The sequence below is a fragment of the Xenopus laevis genome, chromosome 1L, assembly GCF_017654675.1.
Source record: "Xenopus laevis strain J_2021 chromosome 1L, Xenopus_laevis_v10.1, whole genome shotgun sequence".
Lineage (NCBI taxonomy): Eukaryota > Metazoa > Chordata > Amphibia > Anura > Pipidae > Xenopus > Xenopus laevis.
In genome coordinates, this window is record NC_054371.1 from 110,381,670 (window position 1) to 110,401,789 (window position 20,120).

The window sequence follows — 20,120 nt, forward strand, 5'->3', positions numbered from 1 at the left end:
CATGATCAGGCACATTCCAGTAACTTATCTGTAGGGAATTCATAATACAACAGAAAGCCTATAGCTATTGCCTGCTCCAAGCACCCTATACCATTTCAAAATTTAGAAATTGCATTTCATTTTTTTAGACCTCTGCCTACCATATTCTAGAGTACATGTGATAGGATGCAGCACCAGATTTCAGTTTTGACATTGATTACTTACTGGAGACTGTGCTTTGGAGAAATTGATGTGGGCATATAATAACATAGCAACATCATTCTGTCCAGCTTCCAGTGCTATTGATAAAGCATTACTTCCATCCTGAAGAATACAAAGGTTAAACTTAAGAACAATGAGCCTCTAAATCAGTGATCCCCAACCAGTGGCTTGTGATCAACAAGTTGCTCACCAATCCCTTGGATGTTGGTCACAGTGGCCTAAAAGCAGGTGCTTATTTTTGAATTTTTGATTCCTAGCTTGGATGCAAATTTAGGTTGCATAAAAACTATGGGGTATCTAGTCTAAGTGAAAGTTCATCCTTTGATAAATACGCCTTTCAAAATCCCATAGAAATTAATGGAGAGTGGTGGAATTTCATTCTAGAGGATTGTGGCGATCTCTAACTTCACACTTTGATTAATATACCCCAGTGTGTATTGCTAAACAGAACCTGACAGTCCACATAGGGACTAACAAACATCAAATCACTTATTTTGCACCAGGTGCTTGTGTTGTCCCCCAATTCTTTTTACATCTGACTGTTGCTCACAGGTTAAAAATGATTGGGGAACCTAAACTAAACTATCACAGTTAGTAGTAGTAGAGAGTTTTTCTTTGCGGGTCCATGTTTCATATATGTTGGCACTTAAATATAAATATAAATATAAATAATAATATATATGTCAATAATAATAATCGCTCACATTATCTGTAATGGACACATCACAATCTGTTTGTGCTATCAGCAACTTCACAATCTCTGCTCGACCATGTTCACTTGCGCACATCAATGCTGTTGATCCCTCATCATCCTGGAGGTTTACATTGGCTCCACAGGCAAGCAGCGCCTGCACCATTTCCTGACGACCATGGCTCACTGCAAGCATCAGTGCTGTCTGACCAGCCTACTCAAAGACATTAAGAAATGGTAACATGAAAAAATATTTCAATATATAAAGTACATTCAAATCTTTGAGGTCTGAAGCCTAGTCATAATTAAGTAACAGAACTCTCCAAAAGGCACTCACCTGGCACCAGGTATTTTCAACATACTCTATCAGGTTCATTAAGATTAATAGCATGACATACCTGATACCAAAATCATTCAAGCTCCTGTGTCAAATAAATAAAACTGTTACCTGGCTGGCTTTAGCATTAACGTTGCCCAAGCTAAAGAGCCTGCACACAACATTCATGTCATCTTCCTTTTCCACCGCTGCTAGGGCGGCTAACATGATCGCAGTGTAGCCTGCCTTATTCTGTCGGTCAACATTGCAGACTCCTGAAGAAAGGAATAAAGAAAGTTTACTCAAGAGGACGAGCCAACCCAAATAATTTGTTTTTTGGCAATAGAATAGATTTAAACTAAAATAGATAGGTCTGCAAAATCTTCTAACTCTTAATAAAATGTCACAATGTACCCATTTACACTGGAGACAGTATATGAAGTTGATGTGGCAGACTAAAAACTAATATGGACTTTGTTTTAACAAAGCTATTGTTTGTTTATCTTATGATAAAGACAACCCTGACCTGATCAGAGGGCCTTCTCTATAACATAGTTACATAGTAACATACCTACACTAACTCACTCATGCAGTCTTCCAGTACTACTGTGCGTGCACTCATTCTAGGGTTGCCACCTTTTTCTTTAGGCTTTACTGGCCGATGATGTTGGGGGTGGGACAGAGAGGGGGTGGGATTGTGACATTTCAGGGGTGGGGTTGTGACATTTCAGGGCTGGAGTCATGACGTTCCAGATGGCTCGGCCAAGGACTGCTGTGCTTCTGCTTATGTGAATACGCAGGGTTTGTGCGAGTAGGGAGTGGGCTTTGGGTGGATAGGAGGTGGGCCGGGAGCGGACCAACTAGGAATTATAAACTTACTGGCAAACACATTGCTGGTAAAATGGTTATACTGGCCTTGACTGGTATTAGGCCAGTGAAATACCATCCAGGTGGTAACCCCAGCAGATTCCTGCATGGCATGCCCTGTTTTACGGAGAGCCCAACCATTTAATCATACTATGGACAGCTATAATATCCAATCTAGTGCAACCCTCTATTTGTTTTTTTTTGGTTTTGGCACATACCAGTGTCCAACAGCAACTGAACAATGGAGAAGTTGGAGTGAGAAACACTATAGTGAAGGGCAGTGTTCCCATTGCCATCAGTAAGATTTACAACATGGTTTAACATTTCTGCGGAGATATCCATAAAAGCCTTGAGGTATGCTGCCACCCTTTCAGCCACAGAGGATTTCTGACTGGAGGCTCGAAACCACTCCTGCTGCACAATGTGGGAACTGGCCAGCTGAGTAAAAGAAGGAAAAAAATGAAGCTCTTTTAGTTCTTTTGTACAGAAGATAATTAGCAGTTAGCAAGTGCTGTGAATCTAGAATTATTTTGGCAAAACTGAAGTCAATGGAAATATCTAATACTAATGTACCCCCCCCACACACACACACACACACAAACAAAAGATACATACAACAGCTGGGGAATACCAGTAGGCACAAGGAGCAGGAAAACCCTGTATTTACAGCTTGCCTACAGGCATCACGTACTGGGCTGCCTTACACCTGTCAGAGCAGGGCAGAGTGCATAGTTGCTATGCGACTCAATTCTTTGTGCTGTTGCACTTACCTCCAGGGCAATACTAAATAAGTCATCCTATCTATCCAGCTGTTTCTGAACAACAACTACAAGCATACTTATTGCTTAGTAACATATCCTGAAAATGATTTACTAACTTAAAGAAGAACTAAACCATAAAGGCAAATATGGGTAGACATTCTATATACTAAACTTACTGCACCAGCCTAATGTAACTAGTAATGGTTCAAGTCTTCAATGTTGTGCACAGGGGGTCAAAATCTTGGATTTTATTAGGAGTACTCATACTCACAGAGTGTGCTCTGGGCAGCTGTTGAAAAGCTAAGCGTAGGGCTCGTCAGAAATCATCAAGCAGAACATTAGATTCTTTCATAAAACTGATGCTATAGGGCTGATTATTAATTTCTGATGCTAATTGCACTGGTTCCTGAGCTGCTGTGTAATGTGAACCTTAATTAATTGTCAATCAACCTTGTATTGTGACATTTTTACTATATATATACAGTATATTGTAAGTGGGCCCCTAAGCTTAGTAACTGACATCAGCACAGAACATGCAGAGTAAATCAGCAGAAATGAAGGTGGGGTAGTAATGGGTCATCTCTAATTAGTAACAAATTGGTGCTGAGTGGGATCTAGCACATGGAATTGCTCTTCCAAAAAAAGTTTGGGGGGGGCTGCACCTTCATTAGATGTCCCTGACAAAGCGGTACACCTCCAAAATGTTGTGTGTAGCCTGACACAATTAATACAGGGAATCGGCCAGTGGAAGAGCAATTCTGTGTGCTGGTTCTGGGTTCGTAGTGGCATTTAGAAACACATGCTAAGTGAAATAAAAACGCACATATTGCGTTCATATGCATTTGCAAGTATGTTTTTGTCAGTTTTTTTAAAAAAATATTTTATTGTTATGTATGTGTCAAGAGCAAGAGAATACAGCGTGTGTCATCTAAAAAAATGTGATGAAACCCAAATGCCATAAAAGGCAATTCTGAATGATTCTGAGTAAAACTACTCAAAATATAATGGAATCAATTTGCTGATGCATGTAGGGGTGCTGAAACTGCATCTCAAACACATATTAAACACAACGAAATGCCCGTGTGTAAGAGGCTTTATGGGCTTCACTACTAAAGGGTTGTTTTCATCTTGCGATTGTACAGAATCTCAAAACATAATGTGCAGTAGCATATATTTTTGTAAGGCTTTAGTTCTCTTTTAAGATGGTCATACATGCCCAGATTGGTTGGGCAGTTGAGCTGATTTCAACTATACTCCCCACGTTTTAAATAGATACTAGTAATATTTTTTCCAGTGAACTCTTAACACTATAAATAAAACTATATGCAGCATGAAATATACTGTGTTTTTAAAAAATTCAAGCACTTGAAATAATTCTATTGTAAGAATTACAGACATAATATATTGTAAGCTACAGACATAATATATGTTAGTTTAGGATAAGGGCTAATATGCCGTACTTACAGATTCTTTTGTTTTCACAGCACTTGCTTCATTTAAATGAACACTGACCACCAGACAGGCCTGTTGCATCTTATGACTCAGAACACAGCTGAAAGAAAATAAAGAAACTGTCCACAACAAGCCTTACAATTCCATATAGACACAAAAGACAAACATTTACAGCAAACATGCACAACAGACCAATATACAGTACATACCAAACTGATTTACAGTTTACTTTCCTTTTAATAGACAGAAAAGCTTGAGGGAATAACTAATTCAAAGCTGACATGCTGCTTGCTTTGACTTTTAGCACAGTTGCCTTGCAGCACTGGGGTCAGGGTTGAACTGGACCGGCGCACCAGGAAGTGGGCCCAGTCAACCAAGACCCATTCACTGCTGGAAACCCTGGGTGCTGCACCTGCGTGTGTATTGGGGGGGAGGAATTGCAGCTGAGGCGGGGGGCAGGGGGGTGCTGCCCTTGAGGGGGCAGCCCTGGTGGGCCAAGACCCCGCAATTGCACTTGGCAATTTTTTTGGCACACTCGCCAGCAGCACACATGGGAGGGCGACATCCTGAACCTGGGCTCGCCGGTGAATAGTTCTGCCACTGAGATAAAACTATGCATTTTATCGCCAATATGCGCTCAGTGGATATGCACACAGGCCAACGCTGTGTCTGTCAGGGCAGAAATGATGGTGGAAAAAAGCTGAGTCTGCACAGGGTAATGGTAAATAAGGATCTAATTTTATATGATACTTTTATAAAACTTTTGTTTAAAATTAAATAGATTGCAATGGGTTGTATTTCATTCGACTTTGTTTTTTCATTCATTCTACAGAGAGCTGAAACTCCAGTTTTATGTTGAGGGTACTTACCTTTCCTTTGTGTTAGGTAGAGATGGTTGTTCCTCCTTATCTTTCCTTTTCTTCTCTTTTTCCTCATTTCTCTTCTCTTCCACTTCACAGTCCTCTATATCACTGTCTGTATCCTGCATATTGACATTCATCTCTTCCTCTGAGGTCTCTACATCATTTAAGGCCTCGCTGTCTGAGCTGTCCTCTGATACTTTGTCTGAAGAACTGTCACCTTCATTGTCACTTGATTCTTCACTTGAAGTACTTTCATATCTATACAATAAAAGGATTTATGTATAAAGTTGCTCAACATTCTTCACCTCCAACATTTCTAACAACCATGAACTGATTACCAAAAGCACAAAAAAATCATTAAAGCAGTTCTGAGCCTGACAAATATAACTGTGAGGTCATGTATAATGATAGCATAATTGGGTAACTTGGAAAATATCACTATGCTAGGCTTGCTACTGGGCTGAGCCCAATGCTGGCAAACTATACAAAAATGTTGTTAGAGGTGATCAATGAGAGTTATCACCATACAAAGAACAATGGTTCTTCATGGAATTCTGAAATTGCAAACAGAGTTAGGAAAAGTGGCCATACACATTCATATGAGTAGGTTGACTTTATGTTGCTTCTTAAACATCTACAGCTCAGTCAGTCGGCAGTTTAACCTGGCTGTCCTCTGACCCCTGTGGATTGCAGTTTGTCTCTCTGGACAGAAAATCTAGATTGCTGGAGTCTTTTCTCAGCACAAGGTGAGGCATCAGCACAGATCCACCAAAGAAAAGTATCAGTGCTAATTTTACAAAACAAACACGATCTAAAGCAAAGAAGCACAGGAAATATATCTAGGAGCTGTTAATGTCTTCTTTTGCTATCCCAATACTTACAAACAGCATATTGTATTATTATCATATAATATGTTACTTGTCTGTTGGACTGCCTTGCAGCATTGTTAGAATGACTGTGTATGTAATCTTATAGCTTAATAAAACATGGTCAAGTCTACACACTCAGGATTTTACCCTAGTAAAATCTCACATCCGTTTGGATATATGTGGCTCATCTTAACTATAGAAACACCCAAGTACATTCGTTTCAACTCTGATGAGATCATCCAAATAACAATGTTCTGTGCTAGTATATGTGAATGCTGGTAGATGCAGAGAGAAAGCAGCAAACTATTACTTTTAATATAATTTGGGCAAAAAAAATAAGGGGAAAACATAAAGGTCTATATTATAGTGAAGGAAAACAATTTCACATACTCTCCATTTAGTATGCCCACAAACTGAAGACTTTTCTTCTCTCTTATTTGACTTTTGGAAGCATCATCCTTGTTTTTCATTATTGATTTAAGTGCTCCTAGAAAGGAAAGATGACAGAAAACATATTAAGTATATATTTATATATACAGGTATATATATATATATATATATATATATATATATATATATATATATATATATATATATATATATATATAGGCACATATCTTATGACACATAAAGTAGAATCAGATCCAGGGGTGAAAGTCAGATCTCACTCTTATCACCTCACTCACAGTAGTAAAGGCCTTGTGAGGAAAAAGCTGGAAGAAATAGCTACCTTAGACTTAAAGGAACAGTGACTGGTAAAACTGCTATGTTTGCTTCAGAAACACTACTATTATTTATATAAATAAGCTGCTGTGTAGCAATGGGGGCAATCATTCAAAGGAGAAAAGGCTCAGGTTACACAGCAGATAACAGATAAGCTCTGTAGAACATAATGGTGTTATCTGTTATCCACTATTTAACCTGTGCCATATAGCATTTTTTCATTTTCCTCCATTGCTACACAGCAGCTTGTTTATATGAACTAAAGCAGTGTTTCTGAAGCAAACAGATCAGTTTTACCAGTGCAGGGCAATAGTACATGATATTTTCATTACTTTAAAACACTTAAATGTTTTGGTGTTACTGTCCCTTTAAGACCTGAATGTATAGAAGTCTAGAAACATGTACACACATTGTTACCTGACAAGAGGTCTGTAAGTCTTTTATATTGTTGGGCTATCCTGCTGATAAAAGCTGTCTTTTCTTTTTGAACTATTTGCTGAAGAAAAAGAGACTACTGTATTTGCTGTCCTGGCATTTACTTTTTGTGAACATGCTACAGTATTAAAGAATAATTATTTTAATAATCAATAACTATTGTATTGCATATGGTATCACTAGTAAAAAGATACCCAAAGTTAATAAATTAGCTACTGAATATAAAATGATATAAAAAACAATGTTATTAAATGGGTTTTAGAAAAGTATTTTTCAACATGGTGACACCACTAGGCTGTACCAATCAAATCCTGTTTAAATAATTGAATTTACAGCATTTGATCCAAGTCAGGGCAGTCCAAGCAGAAGCCTGTGGTCCAGATGTGACCATCCAGTCTGCTTAAGGGCTCCACATATTTCATGTGACATAATTTTTAATATAATCAAACATGAAGTATGCCAGATAATCTACCAACACATGGACAAAATTATTTTAGCAGCATCCCGCCATAAATTGAGAGTTTCAACCATTAAGCAGCACACTATTATGGCTGCTCACATATAGATGGGCAGGGACTCAGTTAGTAATTCAATAAAAGTTCTATTCATGGAAGCAAGATAAAGGGCACCTATCAACTCTACTGCATCTGATAGCAGCCTCAATTAATGTACTGCTGTTCAAAATGTGGGAGCAATAGGTGTTTATAATTTAACAATGCCCGACAATTGAGTGTTAAAGCACAAAGGGCAGCAAAACCTCTGTTTTTGCACTTTTCACCCCTGCCTCTTAATTGTTAAATTAGCCCTCTGGAGTCTACAGTTGATTATTCAATGCAGTTCTGAATCATGGAGGCAACACAACAAGTGCCATTGCCTACTGCACCTGGAAGCATTCTCTGTATTATCCTGTTTGAACACATTGTTGCCAATTACTTTTTTTGGGACTGCAACAAACCGCAGCTCAGGTGGGGGAAACAATGTGGGAGCAATAGGTGCCCTTTAAAGCTTTAACTGTCTGGCTCTATTGATCTTATTTACTGGCAGCATGGCATTAATCAAAAGAAGACCCAGAAATGTAGAATTTACATCGCTGGCACAATGGTATATTAATGCTGGCATCATTTTTGTTATGGGTGGCACTTAAAGAGTTACACTAAAAAAGCTTTCCTTTAAAAAGTAAATGATAAATTTCAGTTGTAAAAACACATTCAATATGGGCTAACGATAACTTGGGACCTTCTTTTTTCTGCTGGCTGCCAAATATCAGCAACTGAAGCAATAAAGAATATTACCTAACCATTTGTGATCTCCAGTGAGAATCCAAACATCCACAAGAAAAGCAGCAGAAAATTCCAAAAACACCTTTCCAATAAATTTCCAATAAATACACGTTTCAATAATAAATACCTGTAATTCATTATTTACAATGCCCAAGGAATGCAGTTAATGCTATACCTATGTCACTCAAGGGATAAAGATAAAAGGGGCATTATAAAATACTAAACTAACAGACTATACCGAAGCCAGGCCAGAGGCATCCTACTGTTGTCTCTAGAACAGCAGTGCCCCAGGCAAGCAATAAATATCTAATACAGGAAAGATTGCCATTAATTAACTTTTAGGTTTTCTTACTAATACCTTGAAATAGCTTTTACTGTGTGACACATGGCATAAATATTTTTGTACATCACCTTGTAAACAGGGAGACATTCAGAAAAAACAGTGCTGCAATCCAACAAGACTTTAGCAATGAAGGGCTAAGAACTTAGGCTAAAGCAAACCCAAACACTAAGACCTTTTACAATGTGTAATTAAATGGAATCAAAACCTGTAATGTACTAGACAGTAAATGATCTTTCCTGGGAAGTACACTTGAGGGATTCACATAATCAGCTCTGTACTAAATTGGTCCCACAGAGAGAACCGTTGAGAGAACCAATTCCTTCTCCATTTGCCGAGAAGATCACACCTAAATGCCCACACTTAATAGACAGTGTATTTTTGCAGTATTTTGTAAATAATTATGTTACCATCTTAATAGGTTTGTAATTAAGAAATTAAAAACGTAGTTATAGAGAGGCCTCAAATAAAACATAAAATATTTGTTGCTGTTTTGTAGACACCTAGATAGCTGGATGAAGAACAATTCAAATGTTGCTAAGAATAAGTTGATCTGTAATACTGTACTAAACATTATTTTAGAACTTCCCATTTAAGTTACAATAATTGTATTGCTAACACATCTTCTAGATACAGAGCGGACAATTTACTTATAAAGGCACAAACTGATTTTAATGTTTAAACTATAGTAGTAGATGATTCAAAAATAATTGCTGATGGGATGCTGTTAGCAACTTGATGTGAAGTGGGACAGTTTATAAAGGCAAGCAGGTAGTTAGATTAATAAAACCAGGATTAGGTAATAGTTTGTGCACAATCAGCTCTTAACAAGTTCCACCAGGTGTTCTTTATTAAAGGACTTTATTACTATACTTAGAACAAAGTATACAGCTATTAACTATAGGCCAGTCTCTATAGGTTGTATTTTACAAAAGGGACCTAGCAATGTCATACAATTATTATTAACATGTATTTATATAGCGCCAACATATTTCGCAGCACTGTAAAGTAAATGTGTTTATACAACTAAATCACATGAATTACATACATAGAACATAGGGAGTTACAACCAATACTGGTACAAAAGGTGAGGAAGGCACAATGACATCTGGTAATTATATAATTGCTTGATTTCAAATATTGATAACCTGAAAAACTACCAGAAGGTGTCAGTGTTAAGCAATACATATACAACATATTAAACAAGTATTTCCTAATCTGCAGTGAGACATCTAGCTCCCCTCCAGGATGCTTTAAAGCTATTCACGATTGAAATGTTCATTTCAATCCTAATTTCCTAGGGGAATTTTTGAAACAACCCTCTTGAGTTATCTATTGATATAGATGTGACTTATGTAAGCCACTATCCTGGTGCTACACTACATACTGCTTTAAACTGTCCCATCATATGGAGGTTCTGGTGCGCTATTGAAATTTGTGGAGGAATCCCTGACACTGCCAAACATATCTTTTCTAATATGAATGACCACATCAGACTTTGCTACCTTCAACTGTGTTGTGCCAGAAAGGTGAACCTTCTGTGCTGTAAACAGACCTCTGCTTCTATTTTCACTTTTTGGAAAAATGTATTCACTACTGTATCAAAAAATAACACATATTGCGTGAGGCTGCTTCAAAAAATGTCATGCCATCTGGGATGGCATACATTGATAGTTATCACTGAGGAAATTACTGCTTTTTTTCTATTGTATAAATGTCTGTATGCACTGTGCTGCTGTTGCTCCCCTTACTTGATTCTGCCTTCACTACCATCTCTTCTTCTCCCCTTTCTAAGTTCCTTTATATTGTTATGAAATAGTTGGAAAAATAAAAAAAAATAAAACATATTTCCTGAAACAGGTATGGGACCTGTTAACCAGAATGTTCTGGACCAGGGGTTTTCCAGGATAATAGACCTTTCCATTATTTGCATCTCTATACCTTAAGTCTGCTAAAGAATCATTTAAACATTAATTAACCCAATAGGCAGGTTTTGCTTCCAATAAGGATGTATTAGATCTTATTTGGGATAAGGTACAAGGTACTGTTTTATTACTATAAGGAAAAAGGAAATCGTTTAAAAAACATTTTAATTATTTGATTATAATGGAACTTTCTGGATAATGGGCTTCCGGATAACAGATCCTATACCTGTACATTCAGCACTATTCAATTTAAAAAGCATTATCAATGCTTTGGAAACAAGATCACATTTCATTTTGCTTTGTGATTTGGACATAGTCAGTGGAACCATTGGCTACTGAGGGGTCCAGGAGTAGATGTCCCAACAGATATGCAGCTGCAACATATGTGTTAAAAACAAATCATCTTAAGATTTTTGGTTGGAGGGGAGTGGGGGGGGGGACACAATAATTTTGACGTGGGGCTCAAGCTACTGCTAGAAGGACTGAACTTCAGTTTGACAGCTAAACAGTAACTTCATTGGGGAAGTGAATGCAAATGAGGCACCTGAATGTCTATAGCATAACGTGCTGCTCTTAGGCCCTTTGAAGACAATAATTGTAGTAACATCTGTTTCCCATGGTATTTTATTCTTTAAAGAAGTATATAATTTGCAGTTCAAATATCTAGTTTTCTTGCTTTTCAAATATCTATTTTACTATATTCTCACATCTTTGCACTACACAATGTGGCTACAATATCATGTCTGCATGTTCAGAAAATGAGGTTGTCTTATAATATAAACTGATTCTACATGGCTGATTATTAAATTCTGATTCTAGTTGCACTGGTTTTTGTGTTGCCATGTACTGTAGTAATTATCTGTATTAATTACTGATCAGCCTTATATTGTGACATTTATATTCTATGTGTAAAAATCCTATTGCTTGACATTTGGAAAATGGAGAATTGATGTTTTTTTATAATTGGGAGACCTTGAATTGAATATACAAATAGAAGCCATGTCTCCTCTGTAGTTGTTGTTGCTGTTCAAATAATATTAGAAGATGCTTTGCTAACTTTATTTTTTGAGAATTAATTCCATTCTGTTTTCTGTCACCTTTTGACTGATACATGTTAGCTTTAAATACTGACCACTTTAACCAGTTGACAAATATATACACAAAAATGATTGCTTTTCACTGCACAAGACAATGTGCTAGGAATGCCAAGAGACAATACATATTGGCCAACAATATCTTACCACAATGACCGAAATTGCCCATACTCATGTTTTCTTCTGCAGAGTTTCCCTTCTGAGCATCATTATTCTCTGGTTGTTCTCCTGAGTTCTGAATGATTAAAAAATGCTCATCTCCCCCTTCTGTGGTCAAGTGGAGTGCTCTGACCTTTCCATCCACTGTAATACTTTCCTCTGTCTTATCACACTTTTCCACATGCTTTGTGATATCCTGGTTATTCTTAGCAACATCCACCTCATCATCTGCCAACAAAGTCATCTTACATTTGGATTTTAAAATTAAGTCACTTCTTGGCATACTTATAGCTTCTATTACAGTGCTACTCAAAGAGGATTGTGCTTCATTGGTTCTTTCCAAATTAGCCTGAGTGCTTTTTTCCTGATATCCTAACATCTCATCTGTGCCAACTGCAACTTCCTTTGCTTCTGAGACACAGCTAAATGACATTTCTGAAGAACAATTAACTCCTGCATCAACCATTTTCAAAGGTTCTCCAGATGCCTGGCTGAGCATAGAAACCACTGCTTCAGAAGCTGTTTCCAGTGTTTGAGGATGCGCCATAACCTCTTTGTCTGCCGTGTCTTTCTGTCTTCTAGAACAAACTGCCACCCTTAACTCTTCCAGTTCATTTGCTGCTTCCTTTAAGTGGCCTTCCAACAAGCCAATTACCCCTCTTTGGTGGTCTACTGTATGTTGAAGAAGTTCAATCTCTTTTTCTGCCTCACATGTCATTCCCAACAATGATTCAATCACCCAAACTCCAGCATCTTTTGTTTCTCTTTCACAACCTACTGCTACATCCCTCTTTGTGTTTTTGGATCTATAATAAAACACAGTATCATTCATGTCCATCTCCTCACCCACTGCTATCGACTTGTAACGTCTTTCCATCACCTTTGGTGGACTGGTTAATATTTTGTTAGCCCCTGTCTTGCCCATTTTAACATTTCTCTCTGAAAATTTCTCTGTAAGTCTTTTTAGCTCTGCAATTTTATTTGTTCTTAATTTACTTGTCTCTAGCTCATTTTCTGCTTCAGAAGACGGTTCAATATTTTGCTCAGAGCCACTTTCATTAATACTGCAATTTCCATCACTGGATGATCTCTCCAGAGAAACAATTTCCTGTTTCTTCTCAAGATCAGCCAAAAGTTGTTTCTTTTCCCTTTCCAGAGTGGAAATCTTCATCTCTAAAATGGGAATGGCCTTCACTTGTTCTTCAAGATCCTTCAGCTGCTTGAGAGCAGCAGCCATTTGTTCCCGAACATAATGTAGATGAGATGAAGAAATCATAGCTGGAGTGCTTCTTCCAGAATTGACAGGACTGATTTTTACAGATCCTGAGAAGCTTGGACTAAGTATTACATGACCCTCCCCAATTTTGCTAAGAGGTAAAGATGGTGGTAGATGAGTAAGATTGGGTGAACTTGTGCTAGTAACACCCAGTTTAGAAAGATTTGTAGATGAGCATGATCTGATTTGTACATCTGCCCCTTGTAAATTTAGTTGCTCTTGCTCAAGCCTTTTGCTTGTCTCTTCCAGAGTCTTCTCAACACGATGGTTTCTCAAAAGAGATTTTGGAGAAGGAGGGGGAAGTAAACTGATAACAGGTGTAGGAGAAACTGGATTGGACTTTGGAAAGCTTAAAGTTTCCTTGTTATCTGAGGAATTGGATTGTGTCCTAACCCTTGGGAAAAATACACTGCCTGATCTTCCATCATCACTAGAAGTTAGTGATTCAGTGGAGGTCCATCCACCTGTTTGGCATGATGGGCTCCTCAGAGATGATGTTGATTGCCGTGGTACTCTTGGTTTGCGATAGATGGGCACCTTCTTTAAAGTCTGACCACTCTGAATGTCATCAACATATTTCAGAAAATCCAAATCAAGCTGGAAGCCATATGGAGTCTCAACCGAATATGCAGTCTTTTCATTTTCATCCTGGTCCCGATATAAAAAGGGGCCCCCTAAGTCTAAAAACATAATCAAGAAAATGCAAAATCAGTTGTAAAAATGTGATTCAGTAAAAAATAAGGCATCACACAAAATATTAAACAGCTTTTTCTTTACCTGGTAGGTTTTGATTGAGATGTATTGATTGAGTCATCTTAACAAAATGAATCAGAGATCCATACACAAGAGTTCACAAAATCTATGGCAAACAGAGTTTCCTGTAAAACAAATATATCATCATTAGATACAAAGAGAATTGTATATGTATCATGTGCCATATTGGTGTGGGTAAATTGTATATGTACTGTATGTTAATATAAATATGCAAAGTCCAGTAACTGCAGCACACTGTCAAATAAAGTTATTTTTCAGCAATGTAAATTTACTGGTTCAAAATGATAAAGGACCTTGCGAGGCCCGAAACGTTGCCACTTTTTGTCTACTTGATACATTGAGCCAATAATTTAAATATTAATGATAATTTAAATTATTAAACTTAATAATTAAAAATAACTTTATTTGACAGTGTGCTGCAGTTGCTAGACTTTGCATAGTAATTCCCTGACCCGTGGCAGGTTGGGTTAATCACTGCTGAGCACCTGATCTCAAGGGATTATGCACAACCTTTGAGCGCTCCATTATTGTGTGGTGTTAATATACATATATGAGTTATTTATCTTCTTTTTTTTTTTCAAATGATTCTGTTAAGCTCTCCATAGACGCAACGATTCTTCTTGCCGAACGACCGATTTTAGGGAAGCCTGACCAATCCTTCGAAATTATCGTGCGATTCGAACGATCGTACAATTTAGGATTTTTCGGCCGACATCTGTCAGGAAATTGATCGGCCAGGTCGAAAAATCTTTGTCGGTCCCAGTGCAATCTATCTATGTTTGCAGGGCCAAGCAGGCAGCTCCCCTTTGTTTTCCTGGCAAATTGGTCTTTTTAGTTGATGGTAAATTCGTACGATTGTACGATCGTTCTGAGAAGATCGTGGTCTCACGATCAGGATCTGATCTTTTAAAAATCTCAACATCTATGGCCAGCTTTACACAGAAATTCCTAGGATGTAGTGTATTCAAGTTATTATACAACTAACTTAAGACCTGGGTCCATCATATGTTTGCTTTAAGTAAATATTTAATGAAGACTTGCCTCCATAAAGAATACATTGTAAAAATGCTGATTGTATACGACAGAACAGCAATCTGATTGAGGGAGCTTTAAGTAAAAAAAGTAAATAGGACCCAGACCCTATGGCCTCATTTACAGCCTCCTACAGAGCAAAGAAGTTGCAAAACAGTTGTGAATTTGTATGTCATTATATTCTTCTTCTGCTGTATAACCATCATTGCAATTGTATGTCAAACACCAGTCATTCCCACCGCAGCAAGGTATTGTAAGTAAGTAATAGAAAATACTTCAGAGATCAGTAAGTGATGAACAGAACATTCACAAAATGGCTGCTCAAGTCAAAAATGTAAAAGGGAATTCACTGCCATATGTACCAATGTGATTAGATTCTTTGATATGATACTACAGTATGATACTATTTGGATATAAATCATCTTTAGGTTAAGTTTTCATTGAAAATGTATATTTCCCCTTAGATTATATTTAAAAAAATGAAAATGCAAACATGCTGATCCACATATTTCTTCAATTTCATGATAGTTCCCCTTTCAATGAATTTAAATGTTTGCTTCTTGATTTGGCTATAAACAATATTTGTTTGTACAGGTATAGGACCTGTTATCCAGAATCGTTGGGACCTGGGGTCTTCTGGATAACCGATCTTTCAGCAATTTGGATCTTCATACCTTAAGTCTATTAGAAAATCCATTAACCGTTAAATGAACCCAATAGGCTGGGTTTGCTTCCAGTAAGGATTAATTATATATTAGCTTGGATCAATTACAATGCACTGTTTTATTATTACAGAGAAAAAGGAAATCATTTTTAAAAATGTGGATTATGTGGATAAAATGGAGTCTATGGGAGATGACCATTCTGTAATTCAGAGCTTTCTGGATAATGGGTTTCCACATAACGGATCCCATTACTGTAGTAAAATAAACACTGAGCTTTATTAGCATAAGCCATTATTCTTTAACTCATTCTTGGGAATGTAATGAATATAATTGCTAAAGCAGTGTATGCTTCTTAGGGTGAGAAAAAATTAAATACAAATGCAATAAGAGGGTTAAAATGCGTTATGCTTATCTTGCCACTAAGGAATGAAGGGAGGAGGATTGTTTAGCAGATATCTTCTTGTTTAACTAGGCCACTTCAGCCTGTCATGTTGGTAATGTCAGCCACACTACAATAATTCAACTAACCTAACTTAGGGACCCTAAGAGACAGACAAAATCAGCCTGACAGTAATCATTAGCAATATACAACTCTATTGAAGTGAACTGTTTGAATTCATCTGTATGTACAATGGTTTATTTTGTTTTCTGCATATGTTTACATTGCCAATGGACCATGTATATAATGACGAAGGGGTACGCCCCCGAAACGTTGTTTCCTGTTTGGCATTGACAATAAACACGGGTTATGAACCCTTAAGCATTCGTGTGCTGGAGTTTCGTCTTATTGAGCATTTGTTGGAGGTGCCGTCCTCCTTTAACCCCAAGCACCGGTGAGGATACTGAGAGACCAGGTGTGCTACTGCTTCTATTTTGCTTGAACCATGTATATAATGAATCATAATTAGCCAAGTCTAAGGGCCATGTCACACCGTGGGCCTGTAAGTACACAGACAGTGTGGATTTTGGCGCAGAAACGTGAAATTATAAATTTATGAGACAAAATTAGCCCTGTCTTTGTAATAACAGGCTGATGCTGTGCTTATCAGTGCATACTGTTATGGGGGGCAGAAGTAAGCATTTCAACATTTATATGCATATCTGTTGTGACATGGCCCCAAGACTAACCTAATTCTACTCTATTCTAATAAGTTGTATAAAAATACTGTACATGTGTAGTAATAACTAATTATTATTATGCTTTAATTAATTCTAGCGCTTTTACAGTGGTTATTGATTCATACCATTCCCTACCCCAGTGGAGCATAATGGGGTTAAAAATGACAATGGGTAGAATTGATTTGTAAGGCTTTATATTAGTATATATTAGTGTAAAAAGGTTTATAAAACCTTTATTTTAAATAACTGTTTTATCCCTTTTTTGTTCTAAAAATGCTACGTTTGCATATAAAACAAAATACTTTAGGTAACGGATAACCATTACCATATAGCAGGGATCCCCAACCTTTTGAACCTGTGAGCAACATTCAGAAGTAAAAGGAGTTGGGGAGCAACACTAGCATGACAAATGTTCCTGCCATTTAAGTGCTGTGACTGGCCATTTAGTAGCCTCTATGAGGATTGTCAACCTACATTGGGGCTCTGTTTGGCAGTACACCTGGTTTTTATGCAACTAAAACTTCAAGCCAGGAATTCAAAAATTAGTACCTGCTTTGAGGCCACTGGGAGCAACATCCAAGGGGTTGAAGAGCAACATGTTGCTCACGAGCTACTGGTTAGGGATCACTGCCATATAGTATATAATGACAATGCTTTGATAAGGCTAATCATATAGTTATATTAGTCCAAGTCTAATGTGTTGAAGTGAAATGAGCAATGATCACAATTAAAGCATAAAATACCTCTTCTGATTATTGAAATATTTTCATCCAGTCTCTCTGATTCCTTTGTTCAAGCTGAACATAATTTCTTTACTGATGTAACTTAAGTTGAATGTTCCTTTTTCCAAAACTATTTTTCATCATTATCATACCCTAAAAAAGCAACAAAGAGGTTAACGGAAGTTAATGACAATTAGAAAATGACAGGAAGCTCTTTATCTATATAGGTATCTGTAGCATTTCATCATTTCACCCAAGGGGCAAATTCCTTGTCAGCTTTCCAAGATCTTACATGTCACACCATAAATCCTCAGCTCTGAGGACAGCTGAGAGCCATGGTCTAATGGGAATGACAATTTGTTGTTGTTGTTTTTAGAGTACTAATGCCTACTGATGGAAGGATGTGACATATATGACAAATGGATGACTTTAGAAATTAATTGTAACAGTCAACATAATCATAATTAGTAACAGAATACTGTTTTAAATAACAAGTCCAATAAAGCAGAACACCCAAGTTACAGGCATGTGGAAACCCCATTGCAGGAATAAGACTAACAGGCCCATTTAGTTCTGTAAAATTACTTGAATGCATTACTTATTGTTTTTGTTTCTCTTAAGCATTTTTCTTTTTGCTTTTGCAGTCTCCACTACTGCTGGTTGTGTCCATTACCGTTTCTGTATAGTAGTACATCACTACTGAGTAACTATTTGTTCTCTTTGGCTGAAATATTCTACTGGACGTTTAAACATTTTATATTTCTGCTTTATACAAAGATTAGGCAGAATACAGAACTGAATGCGGGATTAATGGTTAACATATGACTGACTACATTTCCTTCTCCTTTAAACTGCTAGATATGAAGACAGATTTAGAGTTTAAATATTGAGCCTCCTATAGTGCCTGTACCAGACATGTCTGATGGTTATCCATTTGCAATTGTGTTCTTCATATAAAGGCAGCAGATGGTAATTTCAACCCTGTTACAAAGCACGAAGGTGCCATCTAGAATATGCAGTAAAATTTTGGTCTCCAGTGCTCAAATGGCATATTATTGAATAAGTTCAACAAAGAGCAACTAAGCTGGTAAAGGGTATTGACAGTCTCTGTGATGAAGAATGACTGGCCAAGCTATGAATATTTTCACTAGAGAACAGATGCTTAAGGGAAAATACATTTATACAGTATATTATATGGACCATACAATAAACTGTTTGATTTTTGCTTTTTTACTAGTAGGTCCTTCAAGCAAGGGCATACATTGAGTTCCATATATTCAAAAAGGGGTTTTAACAGTGGTTGTACTGGCAGATACATTAGATAGCATCAAAAAGACATTTAACAGATTGAGACCAAAAGGTTCATGATTACTATGATTACTAGATTGCTACAATGAGTTGCCAGAAAATACACTGCTTGACAAAGGGGATCACCCCGAAATGTTGCATCACGCAAATAAAATACAGCAAGGGTTGTCCCTGCTTGCAACTAAGACCTGTGTGCCGGTGGAATTATATATTCAGAAAATACACTGATAACACATTGGATGTGACTTTTGGGAAAAAGTTTTCCCTTCGTTTATAATATGAATATTTATCATTTATAATATTAAGTTTATAATATAGGTTTATATTCCTTTCTAGGTTATCCATGGTAAAATTTACATTTCAGTAACACAGAACAGTAACATGCTAGTACTGGTATTTACACAAGGAAACGTCATAATAAAATAATAATAAGTCTATTTAATATCCAGGTATAACTCCATCTGGTTATCCAACTGGTATTGTAGTTCTTTTCTGTGTATTTTCTTTAATTTAACAAATCAAAAGTGTTTGTGTATTTCATGTGTGGCCCAGGGAAGCCAAAAGGTTGGACACCCCATGGCTAGATTTATTTGATGAAAAAAAAATTATTTATCAGTGAAAACTCCATTGAAGTGCATGGCTAAATATGGAAGTGCAAGGTACTGTTTTACCATTATAGAGAATAAGGAAATAATTTTCATAAGTTAGAATTATCTGCTTCAAATGAACTATATGGGAGATGGTTTTGCCATAATGTCAAACTTGCTAGATATCAGGTTCAGAGCTGTCAACCTGGAAAAAGAGAATTCTTTGAGACGTCATTGAATGCTTACTGTGCATGCATGTCTGGAATTTAAAGAGACCCTGCAAAAATTCAGGAAAATATGGTAGGTGGCTGGTTGACCAGGGGGAGGGGATTAAAATTAGGTAACTCCTAAAAAATTGGGGGTGTTGACAGCTCTGCAGGTTTCCAGATATTCCATAACTGTATTACCCACCATAAGTATAGCTACTGGAACAAATCAGCAACATAATCCCACTCATAAATAAATACTTCTTCTTTTGGTTATTCTTCTTTTAGGCAAAGAAAGACAGACAGTGGGTGCAGGGTAAATAGTGAAAATGACACAGGTGGAAGGAAAAAGGGGTAGTGTACAAAAAGAAAGAAAAATAGAAAATGGAGAAAAAGGAGGAAAATAAGGGAGGCATTTTAATAAGCTAAAAAGCAAACTATAAAAGGAAACACTG

At 37.0% G+C, this 20,120-nt stretch overlaps 1 protein-coding gene across 3 annotated transcripts in view; it reads right to left on the bottom strand.

Moving 5' to 3' along the window:
* Positions 1–20,120, bottom strand: part of kank3.L (KN motif and ankyrin repeat domains 3 L homeolog) — a 54,584-nt gene that overhangs the window by 1,562 nt on the left and 32,902 nt on the right. For all 3 annotated transcript variants that reach the window (XM_018254989.2, XM_041562011.1, XM_041562012.1), the window contains exons 2-11: positions 17,586–17,717; positions 14,030–14,130; positions 11,965–13,932; positions 6,411–6,507; positions 5,158–5,409; positions 4,301–4,388; positions 2,294–2,513; positions 1,341–1,483; positions 906–1,106; positions 205–303 (exon numbers count right to left, since the gene is read on the bottom strand). In XM_018254989.2, coding sequence (XP_018110478.1) covers positions 205–303; positions 906–1,106; positions 1,341–1,483; positions 2,294–2,513; positions 4,301–4,388; positions 5,158–5,409; positions 6,411–6,507; positions 11,965–13,932; positions 14,030–14,066 — 3,105 coding nt within the window. In that variant the 5' untranslated portion in view covers positions 14,067–14,130; positions 17,586–17,717. The remainder of the gene's footprint in view (positions 1–204; positions 304–905; positions 1,107–1,340; positions 1,484–2,293; positions 2,514–4,300; positions 4,389–5,157; positions 5,410–6,410; positions 6,508–11,964; positions 13,933–14,029; positions 14,131–17,585; positions 17,718–20,120) is intronic.